The following is a 24,064-nucleotide window of genomic DNA, read 5'->3' on the forward strand; positions in this document are numbered from 1 at the left end:
GACAAGTGCCACCTCCTTGTCTATAAATATATATATGTCTATTTTTTTTAAATCATCGCACATACTCTTACATATTGCTGCAATATGAGCTGGAAAAAAAGGAACTGAGGAAAAAATTTTGAGTTTTCCATTTTTTTTTTTTTTTTTTTGCCTCCTTAGATTATGACCTTATGAAATTTGCCGCCCTGGCCCTAGCTAGTGGCACAGGTCGCCTACCCTAGGATCCGAGACTACTTATGAATGTTTTATTATATAGTCATTCATCATCAATATTTTATTAGGAGAAAATGTAAATATTTCAAATTTCATTTTCAAAATTCAAATTTATTTGACTAAAATGACAAGTTTTAAATGTGTATATACTAGAGATTACCACCGCTGCTCGATATTTTTCACCAACCCAGCAAGTACAGCAGATATGGGATCAATAGTATGCTTATAATAACAATATCTTATTTGCAACTGTGTTTTCAACCTTGCTGATATTGCCAGAATGAAACAATTACTGTCCAAACTTTGACAACTGTACCAAAATCTCAAGCATCAAAACATCCCCCATCATTGGGTGCCTATTCTAACTTCAAATTAATTGGTTTATTTAACCTAATTTTCCTATGTCGCAGCATCTCATTAGCTGCTGCAACACCATCATTAGTATTTTATGGTATATGTGCAGTATAACCTCGCTTACCCAGCCCTCGTGTATTTTGGATCAAATTTGTAGCTTAGAAATAATAATGTTCACATAGATCATTTAAAATTATGATAGATAGTAAAGAACATAACTATAAGTACACCGAATATTCAGTTTTTACATGAAATACACAGCCAGCTCAGTCATTTCCAGCCGAGGACTGCAGTTTCGTGCTTATTAGCACTCATCAGCCCGGCATTATTTCATGTATTTCTGCTTTAGCCCTGGCTATTGGGTGGTAATTTACTGAATATATTCAGTTTTTATTTTAGTCAAATATATATGAATGCTCTTGAAATGAATTATGGTGTGATACAAACAAAATGTAATTAAAATGAAAAGTTAATAGGAGTAAAGTAAAAATTTGTAGAAATCCTAAGAAAACATGCACTCAAAACTTTATATTTATATTTTGCCTTGCATTGATGACTTGATTATATCAGTGAAATAGCTGTTTGCTGTAGTTTTCTGATTTTTTTTTTCTTGATTCCCTTTCATTCTAATATTAATTTAGCAAACGGTATTTTGGTATCTTTTCATACAGTACATTTCATGCTGTTATACTTTGAATACACTTTCATATTAAAGTGTAATGTATGGAAATACATAACAGAATGTGCTCTTTCTTTTAAATTTCAGACCTGGGAGCTATATGCCTGTTGACATGACTGGATGTTTTGCCTTTACTTTTTTTTCTTGGCTTACTCCATTGGTATGGCGAACATTTCGTAAAGGCTTGGCTCTTAATGACTTGTATCATTGTTCACCTTTTGATAGTTGTCAAGTGAATGGTGCTAGGTAAAAAATAATTTTGTTTAAGTGATTGGAAATAATGTCATTGATGTAACAAGTGTAAAAGAGTTAATATCTATATATTTTAAAAGTATTTATGTTGAAATATTTATTTTTACTTTTTCTATTAGTTTATTGAACCGTTCATTTCAAAAACCAGTTTAGCTACAAACTTCTAAAATCTCGAAGAAACATTTTTACCTTTGTATTAAAATTTTTCTATGAGGATTACAAAGTTTTAAACTAAAAGGGATATATATTTAGCTATATTTCTTTGAATAAACAATCTTGTAATCATCATTGAATAATTTTATATGGTGATGTAGATGTTTTCCTAAAATTAGCAATTTTTTGCTTGACTGGTTTTTGAAATAAACGATTCAATTATGAAAGCATTTTATAATATAGTGTTACCTGCACGGCTTTGTCCGTAGTAGAAAGTTAAAAGGCCATTTGGTTCACCTCTATATTTACAAATATTGGATGATGATTTTCTTGCCAATTTGCTATATTCATTTGCTTGCACTTGTTACGATTCCACGTTATGATAATTTTGTAATTTAGTTGTCCACATTGTGATAATTTGAAAAAGAACAAAATCGAATTTCCAAAAACACGCTTCGAGATGCGTACCCACACTACAAACTAACTTTGTGCCAAATTTCATGAAAATCAGCTGAACGGTTTAGGCCCTCTGCCTGTCACAGAGATCCAGATATCCATACAGAGAGCTTTATTATTATTAAAGATGGCCTAACTGCAAAAAATAAGCCAACTGTTAGTCAGTTGAGAAAACAATCCATTCCTTAAAATATGTAAAGAAACAAAGAAAGGATGTGCGTAATATTTATCAGTTGATTATCATTTTGGCACCATGAATGAATTTTTTAAACATTTTTATGAAAGAAGAAATAATTCTTTGACCATTTGAGGTGATGAAGAGGCAACATATATTTGAGCAAACCATTGGAAATTTGCTATCTGCAGCACTTATTTTATTACTTTACAGTTTATTTCAATTAAGATTGCTGTGAATATCTTGAATGAAATAATTCAATTCCTAATTCATCATTGGCAGATTGAAGTTTGTTGGTGTTTATTTTAAAAGATGACGTACATAGTTTTGATAATTAATACTTCAGATTTTTAGGATCATTTGAATTGAAAAAAAGGAAAAGTACTCTTGATATATGTATAACAGATCCAGAAGGACGAAAGTCACACTATGATAATTTTACAGGAGAGAGGGGGAACTTTTGCAATGCAAAGGATTGGGATGTGTGCTCTTTTATTCCTCTTAAAAGGAGTTTTTAAAAAGAATTACGTTCATATGGCTCAATGTGAAATATAGCCGGGGAGCTAAACGACAAAAATCAATGGAAAACTGCAAATTATGATAAGAAGATGCCACTTGGTAGGAATGTTGTTTATGACTATAAAATGAAATTAAGACCCAGAGGCACTTTCAAAAACCGTTTAAAACCAAGATGGCGGCGTTTTTTAAAATGGCTACCGATATTAGAGTTGTTTTAATATATGTCGTACAAAAGAGGTTTTTATATTGAATCATAGGTTTTTCAGATCACAGATTTCATTTTGTATGTTGAAAATAAGCTAAATGTCCATTTTGGTGCTTTTTTTTAAATATAATTTTACTAACAGTACCCGCACAGCGATGCCTGTGCTAAAAATTTAAAGAAAATCCGTTGTATTAAAGAAAAACAAATTACATCAAAAATGCATTTGCAGTAGCTTTCAAATGTAAAAAACATTATTCATCGCCAAATTCGCCAAGCAGCTTTAGAATTAAAAAGAAAATCAATTAACATACGAAGAATGAATTCAAAATAAAGTAATAACAGTAAAATATTCATAAGCAACAAAGCCAACTTCCTCCAAAATGTTTAAAAAGAAAGTAATTGAAAAATTGTCTGGAAAACGGACCTAGTGTTATAGTTGAAAATTGTCTGGAAAGTGGACATAGTGTTATAGCAATTTCTCAAAAGAGAAACCTTGAAAATTGGCTCAATTAGAATCGCTTATATCTCCTGTTCTAATGAATTGAGAAAAATGGAACAAACATCATCTTGTTTGGGAAGGAAAACCCTTTCCAACGATACATAATGTTTGGGGGTGGAGGGATTTTTTACCCTCTAATTAGCCGAAATTTCAGCTTAATTACTTAATTATGAAAAAACTAATTAGAAATTTAGAATTCGGGTTTCGAGGTACAGACCCCCTGGGTACCTTCGAATTTTGTGCAAAGTTTCAGGGCTGTATATGCTATGGGGTCTGGTCTTCTGGCCATCGGCTAGAAACAAAGAAACAAAAAAACACTGTCACTAGATTACTTACGAAAAAGATTACGTGCTTTTCAAAGTATCAATATAAAATAGGAAAAGTATTAAATGCAAAAATGTACAAAAGTATTAGTACTACGTCGTTAGTCAAACAGTGCTTCATTCTTCGCATTAATTTTTGCATAATAGTGTGCAGGACAGACCAACACTTCTGCAACTGCACTTGTTCTTGCCGATTTTGCAGGTGCACTTTTTGAGCTCAGTGCATGAATCAGAAATATCCGGTAACTCAGACCATTTCAGCTGCCATCCAACCTTATTCACTTGGAGATGCACATATGATATGTTTGTGAGCTTGTCCCCAAATGTGTCCAGCCTTGAAAGCGCTACGCAATACTTGTTGCTGGCAAACTTTCAAGTGGCCTGTTTTTTTTTTTTTTTTGTCATAAACCATTTTTTCCTTGCATCATTTACAGTGTCGCTATTACTAGTGGAAAAGTACAGTAGTACTACAATTTACCTTTCAAAAATGTCAAAAATTTCGCTCGATATAGAATTTTGAGGTTGTGAAATGAATAAAAAATATTAGTTTCTTCTTTAAATATCACCCTTGCCTCCCAAATGGATTTTATGGACTTCCCAGTGAATCTAGGAATGCTGTCACAAAACCTATGATGGCATGAAATCCTGCTAAAGCCTTTCTTTTCCTTTTCTTTTCCAATAGCTTCATATATGGCAAGCACTGTAATGGATTCGCTGTTGATTCCTGTTCCAAAAGCAATCCAAAGTTTATCTAGACTTAATGTTGACAAGGAAAAAAAAGTAAGATATTGCTAAGACTAAGACATATGTATCAACAATGCACATGACAATCTTCCTGTAACCGTTTTCTACCATGTTTTGAAGATGCAGTATCATTCTTGAGCCTGTTTCCTCTGGGCCAGGGCAAGTAACATCAATGAGGGAAGTTTTTGCAGTACTATTATTTAATGTAATGTCGCCACCTATAGTAGTTAGAACCTGCACATTTTTTATGGTACTTTCAGCTAAACGTACCTAACAGAGCAAAGAATCCTTCTTTGTTATTTGAATTTCTTAAAACTCCTTACCAATTTTTAAGTAAAGTACCGTGTGAAAGCACTTGTCTTCTTATTCCTGCTCCCCACTTCTCTCTAGTTTGACCTTTAATCGTTGGTGTAACATATATGCCCCAAATAAAATCAATTCTTTGGCATTGGAAAGTATCAATATATTTACAAAAGTAAAGTTTAAATATGTTTTCATAGTAATCAACAAATGTTTTAGAGGTTTGTTGCTTTAAATTACTCACTTCCGTTTTCAATCCATCTAAAAAGATCTTTATGATTCAGAGATTGAACTGCGATCAGAGCTACATCGATCATTTATTTCGGGAGTTTAAAATAAGAAAATCTAATAGATATTTCTCAGCAATCAGTATTGACCAAGCACACCAACAAAATAATGTAATAGTAAAAGGAGATGGCGGTGCAATAGGATTGACACAGGATCCATCAGCACTTAGGCGTAGGATGGTTCCTAGACCACAAATAAGCTGATTAATAATAGAAGAGTTTAAGTATGATATTAAGCTAAATCATGAAGAAAATAGTTGACTCCATCTTGAGCAGTACCACTCATTTCAAATTAAATATTTTATTAAAGTTCGAGCTCTTTATAGCACTTTGAAAGAACTTGGAAATCCATTTTTGGAAAATAATGTCAATTCCTTTTTATGTACATTTTTTTTTTTCATCTTTTGCTGCCGCTGAAAATCCCATGGCTTTTAAGTTTTTTTTTTTGCCCCCCCCCCCCCCCTAACTCCACTTATAAGCCTCAACCGTCACCACTGCTGTTAGGTACGTTAGCTGTAAGTACCATAACAAATGTACAGGTTCTAACGACTTTCGATGAAGACATTAAAGGAAATAATACTGCAAAAACTTTCCCCATTGATGTTACTTGCCCTGGCCCAGAAGAAACAAGCTCAAGAACGATAGTGCATCTTCAAGACATGGTAGAAAACCTTTTGGATTGCTTTTGTAACAGGAAACAACAGCAAATGCATTACAGTTCATGCCATATATGAAGCTATTGGGAAAAGAAAAGCTTTACCCGGATTTCATGTCTTCATAGGTTTTGTGACAGCATTCCTAGCTTTACTGGGAAGTTCAAAAAATCATCTTGGAAGGCATGGATGATATTCGAAGAAGCAACTGTGGCGTTTTTATTTATTTCGCAACCTGAAAGGTACGTAGTAGTACTACTGTACTGTTCCACTAGTAATAGTGTAATTGTAAATGAAGCAAGGAAAGAGTTAAATGTGACAAAAAATCGGCCACTTGAAAGTTTGCCACCAACAAAGTGTTGCGTGGTGCTTTCCAGGCTGAACACATTTTGGGACAAGCTCACAAACATATTATACGTGCACCATCTCCAAGTGAATAGGGTTGGATGGCTGAAATGGTCAGAGTTACTGGAAATTTCTGATTCGTGCACTGAGTTCATTAAGTGCACCTGCAAAATCTGCAAAAACAAGTGTAGCTGCAGAAGTGCTGGTCTGTCCTGCACACTACTATGCAAAAATTAATGCGAAGAATGAAGCAGTGTTTGACTAAAGACATAGTACTAATACTTTTGTACATATTTGCATTTATTATTTTTCCTATTTTTATACTGGTACTTTCAAAAGCACGTAATCTCTTTTGTAAGTAATAAAATTATATTTTTAAAAAAAATGAAGATTTAGCTTATTTTCAACATAAAAAATGAAATCTGTGACCTGAAAAACCTATAATTCGATATAAAAACCTCTTTTGTACGACATATATTAAAAAAACTCTAATATGGGTAGCCATTTTGAAAAACGCCGCCATCTTGGATTTAAACGGTTTTTGAAAATGCCTCTGGGTCTTAATTTCATTTTATAGTCAAAAACAACATTCCTACCAAGTGGTATCTTCTTATCATAATTTGCAGTTTTCCATCGGTTAGCTCCTCAGCTAATAGGCTTCTACATACAATGCTCTAATAAACAGAAAATTGCAATTTTGGGACTTACGTTAGTCTGGCTCTGAGGTACAGATATATTTTTGTTATTTGATTACTTAGAACTAGAAATGAAAATAATCCGAAAAAAAAATGGAAAATTTCCAAAGAAAACGGAAAAAAACGTTTTTTTTCCCGAAGAGGCTTATTTTTGATCCGGAAAAAATTGAAAAATTGAATTTCTTCAACTTTTCAGGAAGTTTTAATTGAAATTTTCAGCAAAAAGTGATAAAATTAGAAACTTAAATTCTAAAGCTTAAATTCTGATGCTATTTCCTTCTCCACCACCCCCTCCTTGAATGTTTAAATACAGTCTAACTTCAATAATGCAAGTTGTTGCATGATAATATAATTTGCATATAGATCAAAAAACATTTAATACTTTTTGCACAAAAAAATAGAAATTTTTTTCACAAAATTGTTTCAATAATATCAATTAGGGGAATCGTTAGAGGTGAGAGTATATATACTATATTAGGGTGTCCCCCCCCCCCTCCATTTAATATTTTCCCTGTTAAAACATTTGCAAAAAAAGTTTCATATAATTTAAACAACGGCAACCCTAGGGTGGTTCAAAAATACATGCAAAAAAAAAAAAAGTGAATTCCAGCGGTAACGGAAAGGTGGTTGTTACAAAAAAAATCGATGGATTTTTGTCTGTAAGCATATCAAAATACATATTTTTCCAAAAACTGATGCATAGACTTTTACAGTTTATTTTCATAGTAAGTTGCAAAAAAAGCCAAAGCCAAGAATTTCTCGTTAGTACCTTTTTTAAAAATCAAGTTTTAAAAACGGTAATGGAAAGACATTTTTGCGACATGATTTTCACTCTATCATGTTCTTCCCAAAAGTTCAGCTAAACTATAAAAGGGAAAATTGTATAAAAATTAGAACACATACGGAAGTATTCAATCATTACACTTTCACCTCTAGTTTTAAAAAATAATTATTTTAAGCATATAAATTATGCATTTGTTAAGGGTAACGGAAGGACAAGAAGTCCAAAGCAATTAAACTTGGTAAATTTCAACTAAAAAACATTTATTCAGCTAATACAGCAGTCTGAAACAATGATATCTAATGAATGAGCTATCTGTTACAATTCTGAATTCTTTAAATATTCAATAATTTTATCAAATCCATAGAACATTTATCATCTTTCTCAGGAAATACAAAGATCATTCCAACATGCATTCCATGCATTCTCAAACAAGCTGCTTCTGTTTCTTTATCTTCTATGTGAAGTACCTGTCCAATATTGCCCTTCGTTAGTTCCTTTCCCTTCCATCCAACTAACAAAACTTGTCCAAACATTAATGAATCATTTGGCATATTCTTCATTGATTTGGTGTTTTTGATTCAGCTGTATCTTCATTTTTAACATTGTTTATAACTGTCCTCAGTCTGTTGACTTTGATGTGAAATCTCTTTCGATTTTGAAGTAGATTTGTTGAAGTACTTACTATATTCAATAACATAAGTTGTTACAGGATTCAAATCTTGCACATTTTATGTGTCAGAATGAGAATGGATATTACTCCATCTTTGTGAAAGTTGATCTTTGAATTTACTGATCTCTTCGTAGTACGTTTAACAGTCAGTGCTTTCAACAGTCCTTTCCTGTGACTTTTGGCAACAAATCTAAAAGCAGTTTCAATATTGTATTGTTCCAATATAAATTTCAAGTTTGTAAACAAATGTTTCTGCTTGAATTGGCTTGTAATATCACAAACATGTCATATCAAAATGATTTTCACACGCTTAGGAATTTCTAAGTGTAGTTTTTATGATTTTTGTTACATAAAATAGAAGAAATAAAATCACAAAATTTTTTTTCAAAAATTTAAATGAAAGTTCATTTTTTAAAATAAAAGGACTTGCAATTTTTGTTCAAATATTACTTATATATGTTTTAAATGTGACTGCTAAGTTTAAACAATAGTTTGTTTTCTACTAGCATTCTTAAATATTACCCTGTATCAGCTTATAGATAAATGTCCTTTCGTTTATACTATTTGTTTGTCCTTCATTACCATTAAAAAGCATATAAATTAAATATCTATTAAAATTTTAACTATGCGTCCTTGACAAGAGTAAAATTCTGCTTTGCATAAAAAACGTTAGTTTCTATACCCCAAAGGTTCTTGGTAAACTAATTGAGATGTAGTATTTCGGTAACAGAAGAACATCAAATTGTCACTTCAGTAATGGACCTATTTCATGGTTGAAATAAAATAAATTTGAAATTGCTTACCAATTTCAAAGTTGAACTAGACATTCAAAAGATAAAAGTTAATCTAAATATTATTTGCTGATAATTAGTTTATTCAAATTACACTGTAACAAAACAGAGATTTTTTGCTCTGTAAAAACATAAAGAGAAAACTTGATTTTGCACTTGATTTTCTGAAAATCATCAAATTATTTGGGAAAAAACAGGTTAAGATTCAAGAAATCCATTTATTTCTGAAGAGAATGGTACATGGCAAGCGGCAAAATAATAATTTTTAAAATTCAAGTTTCATGTGTCTCCTTTTTCCTGGAATTCACCAGAAAGTTTCTTTTAGATAACAGGACACCCTTCAATATTTTTGGACTTGTGGGTAGTAATATATTGGAAGAATTTTTGCTTCTTATTTCAACTGAAAGAGGATGCTCAATACCCTCCCCCAAGCTTCTTAAGTATGGAGAGGGGGGTTAAAAAATTTATTGAACTGGTAAAGACAACGCTACATATTATAATATACAACAGCAATATGCATGTACATTGCAATAAAACAATTATTTTCAAAAATATAGCTGGGGAAATTAAATGTTTCTAAATTTGTGGCATTTTCTATGCTATGGCTAATGTTAAGACGGTGCTCAATGACCCCTTAATTTAAAATTTGAGTAAGAATTTAAAACTTTTAATAAGTTTAAAAAAAATAGGAGGTGTCTTGGACTCTAGCGGAAAAAAAGTATTTTGGAACCACCCTAGACAACATGTGCCCACTTGCACCTGAAAGTGTAAACCAGCCCTGTGTACTAGGCTGAATAAAAAGAAATTTCTTTCGGTTGTTCAAAATTTCATGTTAATAAAACGTTGCCCCTAAGGCCCCACAAAAATATTTATTCAAATTAAAAAATATTTAGGTGTCCAGCAGGAGGCCTAAAAGTTATAATTTTCTTCAAAAAAAATTGATTTTTTTGATTTACGTGTTAAAAATTTTAGAAATACATTTAAGTAAAATATCAAGTTCAAAAATTATAAGCGCAAACACATTTTCAAATCAACATTTGCAAATGAATAATAAAAAAAATATTTATATTTAAAATAAAGAATTAACCTTAAAATTTAAGAAATCCATATTTTGAGTATCATGTGGGGGAATTAAATATAGCAAGAGAACAAAAGTTGCCATTCAACGCTAATTATCGACTCTACTGTTTATATTTTTCAACTTGATACCATTTTAAAATTTACCTTAAATTTTTTTAAAAATATATAAGAAAAAATCAATTTTTTGAAGAAAATTACAACTTTTAGGCCTCCTGCTGGACACCTAAATATATTTTGATTTGGATAATTATTTTTGTGGTACATATGGGACTATAGAGGCAACATTTCATCGACATGAAATTTCGAACTTCCAAAAAGATTTTTTTTTTTTAAATTCAGTTTAGAGTACAGTGTTGGTTCACACTTTCAGGCGCAAGTCGGAATGGGTTATACAAATACAAATACAAATACAAATGTGACGACCAGCAACAGGCTCTGGGCCCAGCTAGGTTGGTCCTAGTCAATTAATTAGTCCCCAATGAAGATCAATGGCCCTCTTAAAGCTATCCACTCCCTTACTCATTACCGCCTCTTCCGGTAAGCTATTCCAAGTGCCCACGACCCTGCTAAAGTAGTAGTTTTTCCTGATTTCCAAGTTAGCCTGAGATTTAAATAGCTTAAAACAATGACCCCTTGTCCTGCTTTCCCCGCAAAAATTTAATCCATTTACATCTTTCATTTTGATAAATTTAAATAACTGAATCATGTCCCCTCTGACTCTCCTTTGCTCCAGGCTATACATGTTAAGCCTATTAAGTCTGGTATCATAATCTAAATCTGAGAGTCCCCTTACTAATTTAGTTACCCTTCTTTGAACCCTTTCCAATACAAAAATATCTTTCTTCAGATAAGGCGACCAAAACTGAACAGCATACTCCAAATGAGGTCTTACTAAACTCCTATATAAAGGCAGAAGAACTTTCTTAGATTTGTTTGAAATAGATCTATTGATGAACCCAAGCATTTTGTTGGCTTTGTTACTAGCAATACAGCACTGTTGACTAAACTTGAAGTCCTGATTTATAAAGACACCCAGATCCATAAAATTTTCTGCCTGATTTATGACTGAACCCTGTAAACGATATCTCATACGCTTATTTGACCTAAGTGTAGCACTTGACATTTCCCTACATTAACTGCCATACCCCATTTATCTGCCCACTTAGTAATATGATCTAAATCCTCTTGCAGCTGTTTTACTTGTTCTTCATTTTCGACAATCCCCATAACTTTTACATCGTCAGCAAAACAATTCATGCTTCCAGAAATATTTTCATTGATGTCATTCATAAATATAATAAACAAAAGAGGCCCTAAAACTGATCCCTGAGGAACCCCACTTAAAACATCACTCCAATTAGAATGATTTCCTCACAACTACTGTTTGCTTCCTACCAGTAAGCCAATTTCTAACCCAAAGTAAAGTTTTTCCTCCTATTCCAATGTCAGCTAACTTGCTGAGAAGAGCAACATGCGGTACCTTGTCAAAAGCTTTTTGAAAATCAATATAAACAACATCCACACATTTTTTGTTATCTAAAGCTGAGGTAACCTTGTCGTAGAAATACAATAAATTAGTAGTACAGGATTTACCTTTCCTGAAACCATACTGCAAACTAGCCAACAGACTATTAGTCTCTAAGAACATCATGATCTTAATTTTGATCAAAGTTTCGAAAATCTTACAAATCACCGAAGTCAAACTTACAGGTCTATAATTCCCAGCAATACCTTTAGACCCCTTCTTGAAGAGTGGTGTTATGTTAGCCAGCTTCCAGTCCTCTGGCACCATCCCAGAGTTATAAGTTGTTGTCCAAATTATATCAAACCTTTTTGCAGTTTAGAATTCTTCAGTAATCATCACACAAGTTATTTCAATTCATCAAAATTTTAACCAAAACTTACCTTTGTTCTCAAAGATACAGTATAGCCTCAGGGAAAGTTTGTTTGCTTTAGTGGAACAATTATAGGCACTTAAAGAGTTTTTTCCCCCCATACATGCAGAAATCCAATTTTGTTTTGACAAAAATAAAATGTATTTGGCAATTTTATGACAAACATACTTTAAGCACAATACTGGTTCTTATTACTTTGAATGTAATTTATTATTAACTTTTAAATAGCATTGAACAAAACATAAACTAATAAGTTTTGAATAAAAACATTTGTATAAATAGTTTTGAAAAAATACAGATTTATTTTAAATTTACAAAGCAGTATTTGGACTTTGACTGAATTGGAAAAAATCAAAATCATTAGCTTTCATTTTCAGAGAGTAACTGAATTGGAAAAAATCAAAATCATTAGCTTTCATTTTCAGAGAGTAAAGTTACATTGCAAGGAAAGAAAATAATACTTATTTTTCTTTCAAACACTATCCATCTATGTTTGAAAGTCAACAATTACTATTATTATTTCATGTTTCAAAGGCAATCTAAAATAGAAAATGTAATTGTTATGATCAGACACACCTTACCCAATATTATTGGTTGAACGACAATTTGACTTATTTCTGGTGTTCGACCAAGAAAGCTCTCGGTTACGAAACAAAAAGGCTGTTTTTTTTGTTTTTTTTTATAATTTAACTTAACTTTATGTGTATTTCTTTCAAGCAGAAAAAGATGCCTGGATTTTATATGGTTTTTAATGCTTAACCCTTTATATATGTTCCAAGAAAAACAGAGCTATTTAAGAAACCCTATTTTTATTCATAAAAAAATCAAATTTTCCATTTTTTCCAGAAAAAAACCACGAAGATAAACGTTTTTTTTTCATCACTTCAAAATTTCCGGAAATTTTACATATCTACTTAGAACTGAAATGTTTAAGTTGCAGCAATAACTGCATTGAGTTGGAAAAAAAGTTAAAATGATGAGCTTTGTGTTCTTCGTTGTAACCATACTGTTGCCAAATTTCAATTCAAATTATCTATGGGAGGCCCTCTGATCAATGGCTACTGAAAGAGTTGAAACAAAGACCCACCAGCTTACATAGAATTTGACCTGCCCAATGAGACATATGCCTTGACCACTCAAAATTGCAATATTTTACCTCTTTGGTCAATTTCTAAAATTGGGTGATATATTTAAACTCTAAAACCGATGTATTTAAAACCCAAAGAGAGCTAGCTGAGTGTTACATGTAATGGTTTTACTAACAGTGGTGCAATATTTCATACTATGTTTAAAATATTAAGGGGGAAAATGAGTTAAACTTATGAGCAATTAAAATTTAGATGGCTTAGAATTAAAATTTAGATGGTTTAGACTGGAGGTGCGACATCGATGGCAAAACATTGATGTTTCAAAACATCAATGTTAGAAATTAAAACATCGATGGTATTGATACATCGAACCAAAAAACATCGATGTTTGAAAACATCAATCTTTTTATCAATGTATAACATACATTTTTGAATATACTACACTAATTTAAGCAATACAAAAGATTACGTCTCCGATGAATATATTGAAAATACTGAACCTCAAATCATGAATATAATTTAATAAGAATAATTTCGCAACATCTTGGTATTATAGTAGGACAAAAATTGATTATAAGGTAAGAGGTAAGCTCCAATTAATATGAACTATTATTCAAACTAGTTATAGTAATAAAGAAATATTTTCAAATTGAATGAAACTAAAAGTAATTTATATAAACAAAGAACATAAGAAAAAATGTATTGTAGCACTTACCATCAGTTGAATGATGAGAAAAAGTTGTGCTAATTGTTTTAAAAATACAATATTAATTCTAACAATTATTATTAAGAGCAAGAAATATGTGTTGTACAGTTCGTTAACAATTAAACACAAATTGTAAGTAATAGAGGGATGACTTGTTGAGGGAAATCAATAAGTAACCACAAATACTGGTGTTGACAGTTTGGAGAAAACAAAATTTGTTTACTTTGTTCCCCAGAAGAGCATTTCTCTTTTCGCAGGCTATTCCACCAGTCAGAGAAACATCTCTTTCCGATGGAACAGAAGTTGCCATCACTCTCAAATACTTTAAAGCAACTTTTACCAACTCTGAGTTTTTAAAGTTATAATTTTCACCGTAGTAACATATACGATTTTCCTATAGTTTAATAACTGGAGCCTTGAAATAGACAGCAAGTTCTGGCACCGGACTACCAGTGTCAGGTTCTTCCAATAGCTTTGACCTCTTCCTCACTCTCTAGTTAATCTTCTACTATCTTGTAGTGATCATCCCAAAAGTCATCCTCTACACAGAAAAAATGATCTTATAAAATGGGTGGAAAAAAAAAGATTTTTTTTGGGCAACTCCATAAGTAAACTTAATTATCTAGCCAGAAAATTAGAGCAAATTTTATGATAGTTTTTGATTAAAATACAAAAACATCAACATCGAAAACAAAACATCGATAGTCCAAAAACATCGAAAGTAAAACATCGATGTTTCCAGAACATCGACATCAATGTCTCACCCCTAGCGTAGACTGTAGAAGCTAACTCCACACATTGTCAAAAATAAGTCTCCCCACCCCCCTTCTTTAACTGTGTTGCTTTAAACCTGCATCAGCCTACAAACAAGTAACTCCAAATGTTGCCTACAAATAGAGAATTTCATTGTATTAAAACCCACTAAACTACACAAAGTGTTATAAACCTTGCATGTGTTTTTGCCCCCAGAAAAGTTACCTATCCTGGAGTTATCTTCTTTATGCAATCTTAGTCATTGATTTTCATATAAAAGATATCATTTATTGTTGTAGCATTCATGATTATAATTACAATTTAGTTTAAAAAAAAAATCTTTATTTTCAGATTTTCAACAATTTGGAATCGAGAAATAAAAGAGCGCGGGTTACAAAAAGCTTCTCTTTATCATGCACTCTTTTGCTTCATGAGGACACGTTACCTTATATGTTGTTTCATATACCTTCTTTGCGTTGCATGTGGCTTCATTGGTCCAGTAGGTATTATTTTATTTTACAGCGATAAGTTTTAGTGAAGTGCTTTTCAATTTGTAAGTGACAGGTATCTCTTTAAGGAAACCTAAGCTGTATAGAATATAATATTTATGAAAATTATTTCCTGCTTATTCAATGGAGAAATCAGTATGTATTCAGTGTATCTAATAAGTAGAGATACAATTATAAGTCAAATTAAACTTCGGTCTATCACTGTTCAGTTGTACCTAATCCTAATCCTTGATGAAGTTGGGACTATGAGTATTTCAATGATTAAAAACAAGCAATGACTTCTTTTAATGACAACTCATTTATTGAGCTGTAAACAATTAAAAATAAAAACAATAATTATTGTATAAAGATAAATCATTAAGGCACATTTCAAAGCCTTAAAACCAACTGATGAGTTGACTAGTGTTAACTCTTTTTTTAGTTTTATGGTTGAAAAACATACCGACAATAAATTACGGCAGCCTGACACTGATAGTACTTCTCCGAAAAGAGATCTAACCCAGGGACTGCAAGTAATTTCAAGTGGGATTCGGATACTGTTATAAAATTTTCATTGAGGTCCAGGAAAAAGTAAATCATATGCCTTACAATTTTTCAATTTTATTTCCTCTCACAAATTAATATAAAATACAACACAAATGTAAATTTAAATTTAAAAATCATTGGGCGAAATTACATGTTCAGTCTTGAAAATTTTCAAGTGAAGGTCACATATGGAGCAATGTAAAGAGTATGTTCAAGATGGGCAGCCATTAATAAAGTAGAAATAATTTTCCTTTGAGAAATTTGTATTGTCCATTCTTTCTGTTTCATAGAATTTATGGACATTTTTTAAATGTTGTGTGATTATTTTTTTACGATTTAAAAAATGTACCCTAATCCTGAATGACACCTGCCATAACTATGAGCAGCATTTTATTTATTAGGGTTTTACAGGGATGAATTTCTTCCTCGGATCAGCAATTTTCCGCTTTTTGTATTTTTTCTTTTATTTCCATGGTTTTTAGGTTTAAAAAAACAATTTTCAAAAACAGCATATATTAGTCGCGTGATTTTGAGACAACGTGAAACGATATAGGAAGATATCAGAACTGTTGGCTAAACGATGACGATATGATGTTTACGATACAAAAAAGCGGGAATGGTCATAATGCCGCGTACATACGATATCGTCACAACGGCGCGAAATCAATATAGGAAAATCTCGTTGTTAAACAATAACGGTACAGTATCGTTTACATTGTCGATTCCAGGGATGAAAATCTTCGACAAATTCGTGATTTGTCTTTTTTTTCTGTATTTTTTCCATCTCCTGGCTGAGTCCGGTCGATTCCCCCCCCCCCCCCGCTTTGATTTTTGCTGACTCACATTTTCTTTCTAAGATAGAAAGAAAAGAGGAACTTAGTTTCCTGAGTGGGGAGAGGGAAAGGCTTGAGAATGACGTAGCAATCGTCAACGTTTACGCATTTTCGAAATCCGATTGCATCCACTTCCATAACACTCCCTCATTTCTGTCTACTATGCCATCCCACCACTCAGACCTTTACGACTTTTTGTAGACTATTATTTTCAACCCGTCTTGTATTTTAATTTTTGCTGAAGACTTGTACGTTTATTGTTTTGTCACACCCATTTCACAGTCACTTTCAAGCGATCGCACAAATGCCCCCTCACCGCCCTTCTTCCCCGACCTTCCCAGCAGGATTTTTGCTGAGGCAATTGTTCTTTCTTGGGTAGAAAGAAGGAAGTAACTTGCTGTTGGTGGGGAAATGCTGTAGAGTGACCGCGCAATCATTAGATGTAGCTTTTGAATTTCAATTGCATCTGCTTTTTTAACACTCTCACATTTTTATCTGCTATGCCATTCTACTGCCTAGACATTAGTACCTTTTTGTAGACTATTGTTTTCAACCCTTCTTATATATTTTTTTCTCTGAAGACTGCCACGTCCATTCAAACCAACATCATTTGTCAGATTTAGTTTTAATGCTTACCAGATATATAGCTCTTGAAGATTTTACTGAATTCTAATTTATTTTAATTATATTGTGCTATATTATTATGTTATGCATGTAAGTATTAGAAATTAAAGATGCATATACTCTCCTAGCATGACATAGTGTTTAAAGCTGGTTTATCAATTTTAAAGTAATTATTTTTATGTTAATGCTTAAAATGACCGTCAAAGCTCAATCAAAAACATTTTTAGATTGGTTTTAGTTTTTTTTTTTTTTTTTTAAATTGATTTCTAAGCAATATACCCAGGTGCTCTACAAAACTTCAAAATGCATCTAAAAATCACCACAGATGCTCCTCAAATTATTTCTCCCAGGATGGCAGCACTGATAATGTCATTTTGTAATTATGGTGTCTAATTATGGTTAAAATTTAGCTTTTATTGCGTACTTAACTATATAGAAGTTTTATAGCATTTGACGTCGCATTATACAGTTTTAATTTTATCTAATTTGTGGGCTGTGGGAAATTGAAAATGATAAAACAAATTGAAATATCTGTTAAAATCTTAAATAAATTCAAGCTTTTTTTTTCTATGCTAGCATTTTTACAAGTAAAAAAAGAATAAACAACTTTTTTCTATTAATATTTAAAAGACAGCACAATATCAATATATATGTATAGTTTTGCGTAATATTTAAAAAAAAAAAATCCAAATTTTAAGCTGCACAATTTTCCTCTTTTTTGACTTTGGGCTGTTTTCAGTCCTGTGTAATTATGGTGTCCAATGATTCAGCTTGTATTAAGTGTTTAATTATATGGAAGTTTCATAACATTAGATAACACATTATAAAGTTTTAATTTCCCCTGATTTGTGGGCTATGGGAAATTGAAAGTGGTAAATAATGCAAGCTTATTTTATTCATTCATTTGTTAGCATTTCTACTAGTAGTAAAAAAAAAAAAAAATCTATTAATATTTAAAAGACAGTGTAGTATCAATATAATTTTGTGTAATGTAAAAAATATATATATATATACAGTGTTTGTCTGGAAAGCAATAGGTTTGAGTCAATTAAAAAAAATTTATTGAGCCAATTGTTACAATTCTTTAAAAACTTTTAAAATAGGCTCCTTCTGCGTCAATGCAAGCCTGCCAGTGCGATTTCCAAGCATTGAAGGCATCACGGTAGGCATTCTCCGGAATAGCCTTGAGCGCTGCGGTGCATGCTGCTTGGAACCCCTCTGTTGTCTCAAAATGCTTGCCTTTCATCGGTCTTTTCAGGCGGGGAAACAAAAAAAAGTCCGGGGGAGGGGGGGCCATATCTGGGCTGTAGGGCGACTGTGGAAGTTGGGATGCCGACCTTGGTCAGGTAGCTGTTCTCCAATTTCACGCACACATTGCGCATGTTCAAATGCACCGTCACAATGTCATGAACCAGATTTTGGTAAATTTAACATTTGGGCAATTAAACGAATACTTAATTGACGGTCTGAGTTCAAAACTTTGCACACACCAGTCACATTGTCGGTGTTAGTCGGTCTTCCAGCACGGTCTTCATCGGCGACCTCTTCCCGGCCCGCCAAAAAGGCCTGGTGCCTCCGAAACACACCACTTTTTACTGAAGCAACATCTGGGTAAGTCTGCTTGGTTATATCAAACGTCTCTGTCGCAGATTTACCGAGTTTCACACAGAATTTAATCGCGTATCTCTGCTCTAACGAACGCTGCATTTTTGACTTGCACCTCTCACAGAAACACGTCGCGCAAAAATGCCTGTCTTGACTCTCCAGGTGCTCGGAGAAAACCGACTAGCCGCTCGTTCGTTAGCTAGGAACACCCTCTAGCGAATCCAGTCGGCACGTGCACACTCCGAAGTACAGTCGCGGCAGAAGAAAATCAGTCCCATTACTCTTTCCGGACAAACCCTGTATATATATATTCAAATTTTAAGACTTGCAATTTTTCCTCTTTTTTGAGTTCGGGCTGTTTTTATCCCTGGTTTTAGCATTAGAAAAAAATATATATACTGTCATTTTTCAGAAAAAAGTATTCAGTTTCTGCCCAACTTATTAATAAAACTTCTCAAAAAATCATATCATCATCAGAATTACAACCATAGAATTAAGAGCAGAGGGTGTTTAAGGCATGGCAAGAATTGATATGCAGTCATCTCATCAGAATATTACATTATATCCTTAAGATTTGCCTCTCAAATTACAAACCTTTTTCATTTTGTGGTAAGCTTAGCAGGCCCAGATCTATAAATTTTTTGCCCTCCTGCAAAAGATCGGCAGGGTTCCTAACTGCCTACTGGATTTCTACACCACTGAAAGTCAGGGGCCCCTTCCCTCCCTGTGTGTTTTTTCACCAGCAGTTTTAACCTTTATTTATGGCAAAAACTTGGTATAAATTCAACATCTTAAATTTAAATTTATACTATGTTTGCAGGTTATCTTTATGAAGCTTCTTCTGGAATATATACAGACTCCAGGTGAAGAAGAAATAATGGGCATTACTTGGATGCTTGGCCTTTTGTTATGTGAAATTGTCAGAATTATGTGTTATGCATTAATGTATGCAATCAATATACGAACTGCCATACGAGCTTCGTCTGCTGTGAAAGCATTGCTTTATAAGAAGATAACTAGTGTACGCTGCATATCCAATGTTTCAACTGGGCAGGTAAGTGCACATTCTATTCGTTGTTAAGGAAATGTTATCTAAAATCACCATCATTCATGACATATAATTTTTTGCACACATATCACCGCTACATTGTAATTGCCATGGAGCCTCATGACATTAAGGTCTCGAAAGAGATCCAAAATGGCACCAAATGAGCCTCCAAATAAAACTGCTTCTATAATTTGACCACATGTTTAAGTTAAGCTCCAAAGTACTGCACTGCAGGTGGTCAACTTACACAGGTTTCATTGTAACACCTGCCGAGATTCATCCAAGAGTGTTCAAATTAGAAGCTAATTTTGAAATTTGAAGAAAATATTTTTCATGAATATTTTTTTTTTTTTGCATAAGGAAATAATAAAGATTTTTTTTTCTTTGCTATGAAAAATTCTTTGCAAATGTTATATATATATATATATATATATATATATATATATATATATATAGAGAGAGAGAGAGAGAGAGAGAGATTGATAATGACAAGTAACAAAAAAAGAAATTAAACATTTTTAAAAAGGCAAAAAAAAAAAGGGGGAGGAATAAAAAAAATGCAAACAAAGCCAAAGAAAAAGAAAGGCTGCTTTGAGATTGAACTCATCAGCATTGAAAATCTCAAAGTATTAAGAACTACAAAGCAACATCAAATAGATAGTTAGGCAAATGCACTACAAAATCCAAAAAAAAAAAAAAAAAAAAAAAATGCTTACTTTTAAGCAGCAGCCAAATTTTGAAAAGATAAAAAATGGGGAGAGAATGTAATGAATATACAAATGTCTGGTGTGGAAATAATCATTTACCAGCTGGTCAAAGAAAAAAATTCACAAAAATTATATCAAAAAGAAATAAATAAATAAAAATAATAATAATAATAATAATATTTAAAAGCAGAAGGCATTGTGTATATTCATTATTATTATTTTTTCTCTTTTCTACTTTTATTTGTTCATTTATATATATATATATATATATATATATATATATATATATATATACTAGCTGACCCGGCAAACGTTGTTCTGCCATATAAATTATATCCAGTAAATAGAGAGAGAGAGCAAAATCTCAGAGAGAAGCAAGGATTAGTTTTCAGTGTCAATCAGTTAAAATTTTAGACGCATTGTTTTTTTTTGTTTTTTTGTTAACGTATAGAATTTAAATAAAGAGTAATGTGAAGTTTCGTGTTGATCACATCATACTATTTCTAAAATACTTTCAAACACTAAAAAGAATGAAATACAAATTATTTTGAAAGAGCAAAAGACGAAAAAAAAAAACCCGACTTCAAAACTTCGCCTGGAAATAGCTTTAAAAAGTAAAAAATAATTTTATTCTTTAAACAACATCGATATTACTTTCGAACATAATTTTTGAAGTTACCGCAAAAGTAATAGATAAAACCATACGTAGTTATATTTCAATTACAAATGCAATCAAATGCAAATGTTAATGGACCCATGTTTTTCAACAGTATTCGAATACATTAAATTTATAACAACATATTTATGTATTGGTATAAAGGTTTCGTTCTTACTGTCGAGCGGTTTTTCTGAAAAATAAAAACGAAATATGATGGGACAGCATTTAACCTATCGTTTAGTACCCTATATTTTAAAAATAGTATTGGTGGTGTTCAAAGAACAAAACTATTTTTTACTCTTTCGAGCAATTTCCAGATGCTGGCTTGAAGTCCGTTATTTATTTATTTTTTTTATATATTCTTTATTTAATTGCTACTTGATGAACAATATTTTTAGTTAATCCTTGAGGATTATAAACGAACAAACTTGATGGTCTACCAACCCTCGAAAGTGCAACATACAGTTGACCGTGCGAAAAGCATTGATTTTCCAGATCCAGTCCGCAAATTGTCATAGTTTGACCTTGCGACTTATTAATGGTCATTGCAAATGCTAAGCGAATTGGAAATTGCAAGCGTCTAAATGGAATCAGCGAGTCTGAAGGGATTAATGAAATCCGCGGCAAAAGAACATCTTCACCGTGAAACTTGCCGTTTAAGATGGTAGCTTCAAGAACATTTCTCATGATTTTTTTTATGACTAATTGCGTGCCGTTGCACAGCTTTGGCGCATTTAAATTTCAAAGTAAAATGACTGGAGAACCAATTTTTAACCGAAGGTTATGTGGTGGCATTCCTGGTAAATCCAGTGAATTTAAGAACTCAACAGGATAGTTTACCACTTCTTCGGGATCGACAACAGTGTTAACCGATTTGAATAGCATTTCATTACCAGGCAATGACTGCTGTATCTTAAAATTAATTTCGTCGACATCCATTTTTTTTTGCAGCCAAAATAGCGCGCTCACGTAGCCACTCGTGATTAGTGTGATTTGATTGTAAATTTGGAAATATACTTTCAATTAAAGCATCTCTGGTAGCCACTATGTTACAAAAATTGTCGGGGAGTGTAATGTATTGTGTATTTTCATGTAGTTGAGTTTTTCCATTGCCAATGTCGAGTAATTGTCCAGAGAATGCTGCTGCCAATGGGTCATTTTGAAGCAGAACCCGCATATTTGTGGTAAGGTGTAATTTAGTGACACTTCGCCACAGGTATGATTCTTTGACACATGCATTGATTTCGTCTGCATATGTCGCACATGGAATGACTGGCAATGTCTGTCTGAAATCACCGGACAGCAGTAAAAGAGCACCACCGAACAGTCTGGAATTACTATTGAGATCTTTAAGGGTTCTATCGAGAGCTTTGAGTGAATGCTTATGGGCCATAGTACATTCATCCCAGATAATTATTTTGCATTTTCTCAGAATTTCAGCCATGCCTGAATTCTTCTTTATGTTACACATTGCATCTGGATTCGTGTGAATGTTCAGTGGCAACTTCAGTGCTGAGTGCGCAGTGCGCCCACCATCAAGCAAGGTCGCAGCAATGTGCGATGAAGCAATTGCCAATGCAATATGATTTTGTGAGCGAATGCGCGCAAGTATCAGTGAGATAAGGAATGTTTTTCCAGTGCCACCTGGTGCGTCCAAAAAAAAAAAGAATCCACCTTGTTGTTCAACAATTGACAAATTAATCTGATCATATATGCTTTTTTGTTCAGCAGTGAGCAGCTGCTCATTATTAGCAACAAAAGTAGCCAAAGATGCTGTATCGAACTGTTGTTCGCGCTGAACATCGCTGTTAAGTGTTTCTGCTACTGGACGGATAGGCGATGGCATGCCAAAATGAATGAGTGGCATATTCAAAATGAGGATACAAATATCCTCAATTTTATTTTTAATTAACACCTTGTTATATATTTCTGGCGAAAAATAGATATTGGGGTTTTGATTGGCAATCTGATTGCGATGTAGAATGTCTTCACTCATTGAATCTTTATATTTATCCCAGAGGACAGAAGCTTCAGATGGAAAACATGTCAATATTATAGCGAATAATTGACGAATTTGGTAAGGAGAGGACCAGAGTACTGCATCTGCAAGTGTGAGATTCCAATGATTATCATCTTCCAGTAAATGCAATTCGCGACACGCATTGAAATACGTGTCGTACAAAATGCCACTGACTGTCCGTAAATACTGAAATGATGTCGGTCCACAAACGTTGATCAATAAATAATAAACGCAGAAAAAAGCATTCGCGTTGTTTTGGATGGATTGTGTATAATCTGCCTAAAGTATTTGCCATAAGTATGCCAACATGTCCTTCGACTGGAACGCCTCTTTTTCTTGTTTCCCAATTCTTTGATTGCTTGTTCCATGTGAAAAATCGTGGAACATCAGTATACATTAGTGTCTTTGCGAATTGACCGAAAATGTCTTGATGACTGCATAGTGTGAAAAATTCAGTTAGCGTGGTTTTGGGGGCAGTTAATGCTCATTGTAGAGCAGTCTGTTCCGTGAAATAAACACGCTGTTCATTTTCGAGATGCACGGCCAAATGTATAACAGCGGGATCTCTTTCATGTATGGGAAAAGTAAAAATGCGCCAAATTGCTTCATTGCTGCTAACGTATCGATCCATTTGATAACGTGTTATTTCGTCATTATCATTCACATTTTGAACAGCAAATATAGCCTTATCACATCCTTTATGAACGTATTTGCAAATGTATTTTATGGACTTGACGGAACTGCATAACTCGACGTTTATGTGCGCTTTATACGTTTTGCACAGCAATGGTAAATACGGAACCACCCAGCGATTATCAATATCAACACTTGAGCCGTTTGACATGCGCAATTGAAAGGATTTGCCACCATTGTCAATGTCTCTACGACGGTACGATGGATAACCATCGATATTTGT

The 24,064-nt window shown here is 32.9% G+C and overlaps 1 protein-coding gene across 1 annotated transcript in view; it reads left to right on the forward strand.

Moving 5' to 3' along the window:
- The window catches only part of LOC129235269 (ATP-binding cassette sub-family C member 5-like), a 138,176-nt gene that overhangs the window by 26,082 nt on the left and 88,030 nt on the right, over positions 1-24,064 (forward strand). Inside the window, exons 4-6 of the mRNA XM_054868981.1 lie at positions 1,334-1,492; positions 14,971-15,118; positions 19,536-19,769. Coding sequence (XP_054724956.1) covers positions 1,334-1,492; positions 14,971-15,118; positions 19,536-19,769 — 541 coding nt within the window. The remainder of the gene's footprint in view (positions 1-1,333; positions 1,493-14,970; positions 15,119-19,535; positions 19,770-24,064) is intronic.

Source organism: Uloborus diversus, chromosome 2 (genome assembly GCF_026930045.1).
Source record: "Uloborus diversus isolate 005 chromosome 2, Udiv.v.3.1, whole genome shotgun sequence".
Classification (NCBI taxonomy): Eukaryota; Metazoa; Arthropoda; class Arachnida; order Araneae; family Uloboridae; genus Uloborus; species Uloborus diversus.